The sequence below is a fragment of the Lissotriton vulgaris genome, chromosome 9, assembly GCF_964263255.1.
Source record: "Lissotriton vulgaris chromosome 9, aLisVul1.2, whole genome shotgun sequence".
NCBI classification, from domain to species: Eukaryota; Metazoa; Chordata; class Amphibia; order Caudata; family Salamandridae; genus Lissotriton; species Lissotriton vulgaris.
In genome coordinates this window covers 1096951330-1096962777 of record NC_141697.1, presented here as the reverse complement: position 1 = coordinate 1096962777, position 11448 = coordinate 1096951330, and the positions used below count along the sequence as shown (strand labels likewise).

General features: G+C 45.8%; 1 protein-coding gene across 2 annotated transcripts in view; it reads right to left on the bottom strand.

The window, feature by feature from the left end:
* Window positions 1-6275: 6275 nt before the first annotated feature.
* Window positions 6276-11448, bottom strand: part of CEP15 (centrosomal protein 15) — a 130789-nt gene continuing 125616 nt past the window's right edge. For both annotated transcript variants that reach the window (XM_086936846.1, XM_086936848.1), the window contains exon 5: window positions 6276-6500. In XM_086936846.1, coding sequence (XP_086792972.1) covers window positions 6282-6500 — 219 coding nt within the window. In that variant the 3' untranslated portion in view covers window positions 6276-6281. The remainder of the gene's footprint in view (window positions 6501-11448) is intronic.

The window sequence follows — 11448 nt, the reverse complement described above, 5'->3', positions numbered from 1 at the left end:
TCCGTAAAGGGAAGCAACGGTTCAGAAGTTAAAGAAGACGTATTAAGAACCTCCGTAAGAATATTAGATTTCACCTCAGCTGAGGGAAGCTGTAGACCAAGTAAATCAGCCGCCTTTCTTATGACCACATGATAAGGAGCAATGTCTTGTACAACCCCAGCATTTGCAGATGGGAGATTATACTCAGGAGAAGTATCCAAGCCACTAGCCTCATGAAGGTCCTCAAACTCATACATAGAATCAACAATCTCTCCTTCCTCCTGATTTTGTGCATATTCCTCCTCTTCATGGAGCCTCTGCGCCTCCCTCCTAGAGAGTTGTTTAGGAATCGGTGTCGGAGGCGCCACACGCGGCGCTGGTGAAGACATCAATGACGTCGACGGAGAAGCCTCAGCTTCGAACCTCGACATTGATCGAACTCGAGGCGTCGCCGACTTAACAGCCGAAGGAGTCCAAGGAGCCGGAGTGGAGGACCTCGGCGCCGGGAAATGCCAAGCCGGAGTTGACAGCAAGAATGGCATAAAGGGTGCTTGAGGATAGAATTGAGGAACACCCAAGTTAAAGGCCAAAGGACCTACGGGGCCCGAAGGTGCACCGGATGGAGCAGAGGTCCTTGCAAACATACCAAACATCGCATTAAGAAAATGCGAAGAATCTAACCCAGGAGGAGGAAAAGCAGGATATGGATCCATACCTTCCTGAAGAGGAACCACCTGAGGTCGAACCGGAGGCTGTGGAGCCGGGGATGTGGCCCGCAGAGATGAAGCCACCCGGCCTGGATATGACTCCCTAGGCGCCGGAGACATTGCTGGAGCCGGTGAATCTTCATGCATCAAAGTGCCTTTCGAAGCCGGCGACCCCGGAACCGGAGATGGAACCGGTGTCACCCGAGGAGATGAAGATGGAGAAACTAGGTCCTTTCTTCGAGGCCCCTCAGCCGCAGTCGGCGACCTCGACGCCCTGGCCTTTGAAGAACGGTGCCGAAAGCCATGTCTCCTCTTAGACTTCTTATGTTTTTTCGACTTAGAGTATGGGAAGATGAAAACTTCGCACTCTTTCGACCCCTCTTCTACTTTTTGGCTTTGGCCATAAACAGCTTAGCTTCACGCTCCTTAATAGCCTTGGGATTCATTTTCCTGCAGCTTCGACATTCTTCGACGTCATGTTCCGAAGATAAGCACCAAAGGCAATCTTCATACGGGTCCGTGATAGACATATGCCCGCCACACTCTCTGCAGGGTTTAAATCCGGTCTTCCTGGAAGTAGCCATCAGAAACCAACAAGTGAAGCAAAGTTTTCTTCGAAGAAAATGGAGAGCCCCTAGAAAAACCGTTAAGCATCGAAGGTGCAGAAAAGAGGGGTGGAACTGACGTCAGCACGCCGACGAGGTCCTTTTATGGCTCCGATGACGTCATACAGTGTCGCGAGCGAAGCCTACCTCGCCCTCGTCGACGTGGGAGAGCTAGGAAAGAATTTCCTGCGAGATGCTGGCGCAGGGGGTATTCAAAAGGTGAGGAATCCACAGGCAGAATAGACAACTCCACAATAATGACTATTGCTATAATTAATGGAATGGAATATATTCCCCAAAAATTGTTTCAGAAATTCATAAATGATTCTTGAAAAACATCCTGCTTGACATGCTATAATTTGTGACCTTCCTTCATATCTGCAGCAGTTCAGACGGTCTTCAGTTATCTTGTTTTCTTAGGCAGCATCACCAAGGCTTTCCATTGTTCTCTGTCCCTTCTCGATTACTGAACGGAGCTTCCAGACCAAAGTTTCATAGCATTCCTACGGAGCTGGTGGGACAACTCCCATTCGAAACCCCTTATTGGGCATGTAGCAACACTTAGTTGAAAAACAGTACTTTCTCCTCAAGCAGGTACTGAGTACATAATAAACGCCTTTGGAGGACATCTAACCAGGTCATTTCTGCAAGGAAAGCTTTATCTCCTAGCTGCTGTCAACTGTAAGAACTGCAGAGATGGAAAGTTGCACTTAAAGTTTAACAGTGTGGAGCAGCGGTATGGGGCAAATTGCACACAAAAAACAAACAATTATTATTCAGCAGACTCAGAAACAGGCAATGCCCATGTTAAACAAACACACTCATTTTAATGGTAATGTTAACTTGATGCTTATAAGACCTAATGTAAACTTGTTGCTCAAACGCCCCAATGCAAATCAAGAAATAAAGATTATGATAATATATGTCAAAGTCAAAAATGTATATCGGAACATTGGAATGTTGAGAGTTCCCATTGAAGATAAGCTTTCTGCTCCAAAATCCAATGTTTGTCTTATGGTTTCTCCCTTTCTAATTTAGAACATTCCATCCTCAGTGCATGGGGTGTTCTAATAGCCTTATAGCCCTTCTGTTTCGGTCTATGCCTGTTGTTAAAGGCGTCTCCCTCGTTATAGGCAATCGCCTGCAGCTCGGGCCTATACCTCTGGCTCAGAGATTTTAACAACCAGTATGGCTCTCGGCATTGGGCTACATGGCTGTATCCCCTTCGCTGCGGCCGGAATTCCCCCGCCGTGTGGGAGCATTCCACGCTTGCGCGGTTCGGACGGCCCCCGGCCGTCTTCCACACACGCCCACTGTGATGTCAGACGGCGGTTCAAAAGGAGGTGGTCCGAAGCGGTTATTAACATCATCAAAAACACATAGGCGCTTGTAGAAATATAAAAAGCAAATATGCTTTGACACCTGTGATGTAATTGATGTCATTTATGTCATGTGTTACATCACATGAGGTCATACTCAATGCATTGGGGGGAACAAGTCACGACTACGCAGTTAACCATCAAGAGTGAATTTCAGTGGTTTTGAACTGAAAATAACATTGAAAACTCACTTTAATGTTATTTTCATGTAATATGTCACTAATTTAGTAGCTGAGAAGCAAATGTGTACCTGCTGCCAAGACAAAAAAATCAGAAAGTATGTTCCATCTGTATTACACTATGGATGATCTTGGACGTTTTCTCTAAAACATCAGCCAAGAAAATTGTTTCTCAAGGTCAACGCTACACCGCTGTAAAAAGTGCTGCAGATTAAGTCAGACACAAAGGTCGTCAAGAAAACAGAAGCCAAGTCAGGCCTGTAAATCAATCAATCAATCAATCAATCAATCAAGGCATTTGTAAAGCGCGCTACTCACCCGGGAGGGTCTCAAGGCGCTGGGGGAGAGGCGTATGTTACTGCTCGAACAGCCAGGTCTTGAGCTGCTACCTGAAGGAGAGATGGTCTTGGGTTCGCCGAAGGTGGGTGGGGAGGGAGTTCCAAGTCTTGGCTGCCAGGTAGGAGAAGGATCTTCCTCCGGCGGTGGCTCTGCGGATGCGTGGTACGGTGGCGAGTGCGTGGCTGGTCGATCGTAGCTGGCGGGTGGGCGTGTAGAAGGTCATGCGGTCGTTGAGGTACTTGGGGCCCAGGTCGTGGAGAGCCTTGTGTGCGTGGGTGAGGAGTCTGAACGTGATTCGCTTGCTGACGGGGAGCCAGTGCAGGTCTCTCAGGTGTCCGGTGAAGTGGCTGTGTCGGGGGATGTCCAGGATGAGTCGTGCGGAGGCGTTCTGGATGCGTTGGGAGTCTTTTTTGAAGTTTGGCTGTGGTTCCGGCGTAGAGGGTGTTCCCGTAGTCCAGTCGGCTGGTGACGAAGGGTGTTGAAGCACGAGGATGAGACGGCGTTGACTTGTCTGGTCATTGACAGGAAGGAGTCCAGGATGAAGCCCAGGTTGCGTGTGTGGTCCGTTGGTTTGGGAGCGGTGCCCAGGGCCGGGTGCCACCAGGAGTCGTCCCAGGCGGAGGGTGATGATCCCAGGATGAGGACTTCCATCTTGTCTGAGTTCAGTTTAAGGCGGCTGTTCCTCATCCAGTCGGCGACGTCTTTCATCCCTTCGTGTAGGTTGGCTCTGGCGGTGGTGGGGTCGTTGGTGACGGAGAGGATGAGCTGGGTGTCGTCGGCGTAGGAGATGATCTTGAGGTTGTGTTGGCGTGCGATGGCTGCGAGGGGGCTCATGTAGACATTGAAGAGGGTGGGGCTGAGTGAGGATCCTTGTGGTACGCCGCAGATGACTTCGGTGGCCTCGGATCTGAACGGAGGGAGGCGGACTCTCTGGGTTCTTCCGGTGAGAAACGAGATGATCCACTCCAGCGTTTTCTCTCGGATTCCGATGTTGCTGAGGCGCTTCACTAGGGTGCGGTGGCAGACAGTGTCGAATGCCGCAGAGAGGTCCAGGAGGATGAGGGCCGCTGTTTCCCCGTTGTCGATCAGGGTTCTGATGTCGTCGGTGGCTGCGATTAGGGCGGTCTCGGTGCTGTGGTTGGCCCGAAACCCGGACTGCGAGGGGTCGAGGGATCCGTTCGTCTCGAGGAAGGCGGCAAGCTGTTTGTTGACGGTCTTCTCGATGACTTTGGCCGGAAAAGGAAGGAGCGAGATGGGACGATAGTTCTTGAGGTCCGTGGGGTCTGCTGTTGGTTTCTTCAGGAGGGCGGTCAGCTCGGCGTGCTTCCAGCCCTCCGGGAAGGTGGCGGTGTGGAAGGAGGAGTTGATGGTGTCTCGGAGATGGGGTGCGATGATGGCGTCGGCTTTGTTGAAGACGTGGTGTGGGCACGGGTCGGTTGGTGATCCGGAGTGGACGGAGAACCCTGAAGCCATAGGTATGATAATATTGCAAAAAGTATATTTCTTAAAGTCAGTGTTGTTGAGTGAGTCAATTAATGAGTCACCCATTATATTCCAATTCACATAAGATTATCGAAAAAGGAAAAACACAAGTCAAACTAATACAAAAATAAGAATCATTAAAAAGTTAAAACCAACAGGAAAAAAAGATAACAACAAAGCTGTTATAAAAGCAATTATAACTATAAATGATGACAAACCAAGCAGATCAGCTCATTTTATTCGGACTGCAAAACAGTGGATGGTTCAGCCGATTAGCACAAGCCATTACATTACTTGACAAGGGCCAAACTTGCTGGCATCACTTAATAAAAGAAAACAGCACCTCAGTTAGGCCAGGTGTCTGGAAATGTGGATTGTTTACAAAGCATGTCTGTGGGCATCAAGGACAAAGGTAGGCCTGGGCGGTGAACTCTGCTCCGTTCACGGACTTTGTGGAGTTTTCTGCACTCTGCGCTCCGCGAAACTCGTGGAGTGCAGAAAACTCCACTCCATGTAGTGCATCAGAGTTTTTTTCCCCGCTCACCAATGGTAAGTTGGCGAGTGTGAGCTGCCGTTCGGGTGGAATTTTTACTTCAGCTGCAGAAAGATCAGCGCGAACGGGTGTTCGCGTTGTACCCCTTCACTTGCAGAACTCTGCTGAGTTTTTTGGCACTTTGAGTAACTTCGTGGACTCCGCCCAGGCCTAGTCAAGGGTATGCTTGTAGGCACATATTCAAGTAAGATGCATCGGAGGCCTGTCATTTCATGCCCCAGCCTGTATGTAGCAGCTGACAGCTGCAGACCAGTTTTCATTCATTCCTTGCTGTCGCTTTGTTGAAACCCCTTGGAGTGTCCAGAGGGATCTAATGCACCATGCTTACCTCATTAAAGCAGCTGATTTTCAAGTAACCGTGTCCGAGTCACTTGCGAGGTAAGCACTGCAGTGTGCGTATCTCTTCTTTTGTTAAAGGGGAACCAACAGTAGATTACATGTATCTTAACAGACAGACAAACATGAAGTGTCGTCACTCCTCCTCCTTGTTCATGCCACAGAAGCACCTTGCATTGTTATTCTCATTCAAGCAGGACAACTACGAGGCCAGAAGGGGTTGGCTGGCTCTGGCCAGGGCAAACCTTTGAGCCTGACAAAACATTAAGGATAGCCAGCAGAACGACTTGTTCAAGCAAGGTACACCATTTTAAAGTAATCTTCAAGTTTTCCCTTTTTACTAATTTTACGAGGATACAGAAAACCAGAGATTTCAAAAATAGGTGTCCTCATTGACGTCATTCATGACTGCGTGCCCAGTATTTGTCCTGACAGGGAGGGAGGGGAGATAAAAACGACTGCTTCCACGTGTAAGTGTACATTTGTTTAAATTAAGATTTAAATATTTATTTTGACAAAACTCATAGGGACAAAGAAAGAGGTAAATGAAACAACATCCCTACCAATATCGCAACAAACACCTAAAAATGCAAGTGTCTGAAATAAGCAGTGTTCGCAATGCTATCTAAAATCTATATTATACTGAAATCCAATATATACAGAACATAGCAACGTGGAGAAACAGAACAAGTAAAACAAGAACTTGAGAATCATGATTGCATTTAATGGCCTGAGCCTTTATTGTGGTGGAGTTTGCCCTTTGAATCCAGTCCAGGGGGGGACCGATTTTTGTATTTTGTCGTCTGCATTTCTTTTTCGTGGGTATCTTGTTTCCGCACTGCGTGTTTCTGTTTTCCAACACCCACGGGAGAGTGTGCTCTTCCAAGAAGAAAGTGTTCCCATCTAGGAATACTTTCTTCAATTGATGCCCAATAACAAGTCTAAAAAAGAACGAAAACAATTTTATGTGACCCAAGACAGAATATATACATTGACAAACTCAAACGAAAATCCCCGTGGTCTCTAAAAATTACCTTTTGTTCATATAGTGGCTGAAAACTAAGACAGTTTTCAAGTTATGAAATAGGTTTGCATACTTTGCGTTAGGACGCCCTCTTGTGGGGATCGACCTAAAATGCATATTTTCACTTTAAACCTAATCATTTACTAGGTATTACTGCGGCTTTGTCAAATCTGCACTGGGCACAATAGTAAAGCAGCTCACTGAATGATATGACTGTATTCGAATTCTAAATAATACTCTTGAGGATAACCTTTCGAGTATCAGACAGAAAAGCCTATCACGCAAAGTGAGCCAATTCCCAAACATGATGCATTGAGATTCATTTTGCTGTCATGTACACATCTCTAATACTTTCTGAAAGCCATTTTCGAAGCATTTACTTAAAACAAAAATTATATTTTTCAGGCTTAACCTACTTTGACCGTAAACATTTTCCAATCGACCTCTAAATGACCGTAAACAAAAAACACAAAGGCTTGACTAGGCAGGTGTGTTCTGGTATAGGTATGTTCGTACTTTCTTTTTTTCCGTGGACAATGAAACCTTTTCTCCATTTCAGATTGCTTTTAATCCACCACACAGTGAGGACCGATTGCCTTTTTTTCAGAAGAATAAAAGTAAACGCTCGCACACACTGCTGGCTGAACTTTCTCTCACCCTGTACAACAAACACCGATTACAGTGAAGGCTACTTAATGTGCTTGCGGTTTATAGAAAAAACAGGACATTCAAACGGAGACATCGAATACCACTTGTAGCGTGTTACTCGCCTTCCTCCCATAAATAACCCACTTCTTACTGGAAAAGGAATGGGTTCAACAAGAAAATAACCACAAAATGAGCGGGAAAGATAACTGCTGAAAAAACGCGAGGTGGCATCTATAGTTTTCCTAGTAAAGTCGGCCCAAAAACAAGATCATCGGGGACCATTTCTGGCTGAGTCGAAAACAGAATACAAATACAACCAATTTTTCAAATCAAGCTTGTATTAGCCTGGACATAAGTGGATTATTGTTACATGTTACTTAAATGTAGGATGAATAATTTAAGTCCCCGAGTGATCAATCTTTTGAGATTTTCGAGCACTTTCAGTCAGTATTCTGTCATAATAATCAATTTAATTTATTCCTACCAATCTTCATAAAAACTATTTTTTAAATACATGATAATATCTACAATAAAAAGGTAATTTCACCCTTGCCGCTAACCAAATTCATAAAGCACACTTAAAAACAGAATACAGACTCGGTTAATTTACAACTCACAACAGTGTTTACCAAACACTTCATGCTCTAGCTTCACCCAAGATTGTGCCTGATCTGAAGAGCTTCCATTGTAAATTTGGAAAAAGTGCGTAAGAAAACCCCTAGTTTCATAAACTCCCAAATGCAGATCTGCAGTTTTTAATCCCCTCCGAGACCAATGTCTGAAACAAAACCATGTGCCTTTGCACAGAAAACAATTGACAGAAATGTGTGGAAGATTGAATGCGTATGTGGCCGAAGGTCAGCATAAACCAAATAGTTTGGGTGCTGATTTTTGGTCATTTAGCCATGCCGGTCACTCATCCAATCACAAAGCAGGTTATTAAAACCACCCAGGGGAGCTCATAAGTCAGTCAAGATATGGCTCGGTATTACTTAAACCTTTTATCAGGACTGAAGTGTTCACTGCTGCTTGTGACAGCTCCAGATATCCTCTTTCTAATGAAACTGAGACCAATGCTTATTGGTAAAAAACAAGTTACTTACCTGTACACTGTGGTTCTCCAGTATTGATATCTTTCGTAGATTCACATGCTTGAATTTTCCCGTCGTCATGGTGGGAGTCCCACGTTAACAGTAAAATAGCAGTATTAAGGCTTTTCCACTTGCAATAGAAATTCAATAACTTTTAGCAACCTATTATCATTGTTTTAAAACATCCAAATTTCAGCCATCAGAGCGGAGACCATACAGTCTCCATCCCCTGCAGGGACACCATACCTCAGATGTCGACCACAAACACAATTAGAGGAACAATAGAGGTACAGAGGGTGAACCTGAAAGTGGAGGAGGGTGGGCAGCACGTGAATCAATAAAAGATACTAATACTGGAGAACCACAGTGTACAGATAAGTAACTTGTTTTTCCTCCAGCATTATATATTTTGTGGTTTTACATGCTTGAAACAGAATAGTAAGCAGACTTCAAAAGTCAGCGGCGGCAGGTAAAGTGAACCATCACACCATGCGACCCAAAGTAGAAAAAATAAACAATAGTCAGAAAGTGTAGCCATTATAAACACACACACACACACACACACATGTATATATATATATATATATATATATATATATATATATATATATATATACACACATATATACATAAATTGGAAGGTATTTGAAAGGTATTAATCACTGATCATAAAATAAATGTATATGAAAAACTGACACTAAGAAGCTCTTACCTTACGCAAACAGACGTCGCAGAGCAGCTTGTCCAACCACTACATCTGCCTTCTGCCATGCGTCCAGACAGTAATGTTTCGCGAAGGTATGGACGTTCGTCCATGTCGCCGTTCAACAGATGTCAGGTAAGGACACTTCAGCAAACAAGGCAGCGGAAGCTGCAACTTTGCGTGTGGAATGAGCTGTGACCTTGGAAGCTAGAGGGTGGCCAGCCCTCACATGACGGAAGAGTATTGTCGATGAGACCCAGCAAGCAATTGATTCCCGCGTCAAAGCCCGAACCTTCCTGGGGCAGGGAAGGCGATGAGCAACTGAGTAGATTTTCGGAAAGACTGAATCCTTTGCAAGTAGATCTTTAAGCAGCGTTTAATGTCCAGTGAATGGATTGGTCTTTCAGCCGGCGAAGATGGAGCAGGAAAGAAGGAGGGCAGAATCCGTAGTTCATTTAGATGAAAAATGGAAGGTACCTTAGGAATAAAAGAAGTTTTGGTACAATGAATTACTCTGTCCTGATGAAACTGTAGATAAGGCTCTGTTGCAGTAAAGGCCTGGATTTGACTAATGCGTCTAGCCTATGTGAAGGCCAACCGGAAAGCACCTTTACACAAGAGGTATTTTAAATCATATTTGTGTATTGGTTCAAAGGAAGCCCTCAAAAGCTGTGACAGGACAAGGATTAGTTGCCATAGTACTGGAGTCTAATCTGTGGATAGGCCCTTAACTCGTTCACCAGCCTGTTAGACCACAAGGACAAGTGACCAGAACGTCGTCTGTATTTGGATATTGCCAGGTGCACCCTGATGGGCGTATGTGCTAGGCCAGACTTGGAGAGAGGCAAGAGATAGGGCAAAACGTCTTCAGGAGGCAATGATAGAGGATCAAAAGGGTGTTCGGCACACCATGAGCAAAATCGTTTCCAGTTGGCCGAGTAGCACTTGAGGGTAGAAGGAGCTCAGGCTTTCTGCAGTATTCTTTGACATTCCTCAGAAATTGCTAACGCTCCGAATTCCTAGTGATGAGGAGCCAAGCTGATAAGTGAAGCGTGTGAATTTGTGGATGACCCACTTGGCCTTGGTTCATGGAAATGAGAGTCTCCTTTGGCTGGAAAAGGTTTGGAGAGGACCCTGATAGGCGATACAGCTCTGTTTACCAGTACTGCAGTGCCCACGCTGGGGCAATAAGGATGATGCAGCAGTGCTCCTGTTTGATCTTTTGCAGAACCTTTGGAAAGAGGGGAAAGGGAGGAAATGCGTAAGCAAAGGATCCCTCCCAGTAAAAATGGAAGGCATTTTCTAGAGCGCCTGGCTGAGGAAATCGGCTGGTACAGAACCTGCATTTTATGTTGAGACATAGTGAACAGATCTAGGGTTGGAAACCCCCAACAGCGAAAAACCCTTTGCAGCTGATACTCGTTTTGCTCCCACTCAGCCCATTTGTTTTTTAGTCTTGGTACATGTTGAACCTGTATTGTTATCTCATGGGCTATTAGCCATTTGCAGATCTGCTGAGCCAGGACTGAGAGGGCATGCAATCATGTCCCACCTTGTTTCAGCATATTAAACATGATGGTGGTGTTGTCCGTGCGAACGAGGATAGACAATTTCCTGATCCTTGGCAGAAAAGCCTGGAGGCCCAGCTGCTTTTAGCTCCAACAGATTTATGTGACACTGCGCTTCCTGACCACTGTCTGTGAATCTGTAACACCTGTAGGTGGGCTCCCCACCAGTCTATGGAAGTGTCCAATGTCATTGACAACTTCGGTTTTGTCGTAAGGAAGGATAGACCTTGAGAAAGTGTGTCTCTGACTGCCCACCCGGACATCACTGAGGTAATCTCTGGTGTGATTGAAACAATGTCATTTAAGGAGCCCCACAATTGAGTTCATTGGACATCGAGACGCTCCTGGAGAGGTCTAATCCGTAGGCGACAGTGTGGGATCAGCGGGATGCAGGATGCCATCATCCCTAGCACTGATTTCTATGTCCTTACTGAAACACACTTTTTGGCGGATAGGGATTGCACTGTCCTCTGGTGCCACAAAATCCTTTCTCTTGTGGAAGAGGCTTATGAAAGCGGGGTATCCAGAATAGTTCCTGGGAGCACGATTGACCTGGAAGGAACAAGAGAGGACTTTTCCCTATTGCGTTTGAGACCTAGAGAGCAAAAGAGCTGTAACACATTCCTTCGTAGATTTTATTGCAGCTTGGAAGGATGGAGGCTTGACCAACCAGTCGTCCAGGTAAGGGAATACCTGGTGACCGGATCACCGGGGAAAAGCCGCCACTGGCGCTAAGCACTTTGTGAAGACTCTTAGGGCTGACTAACCTGTAGGGCAGCACTTTGTATTGGTAATGGCCCCCTGCCACCTCGAACCTGAAAAAACATCAGTGCTTCGGATGTATGGGAATATGCA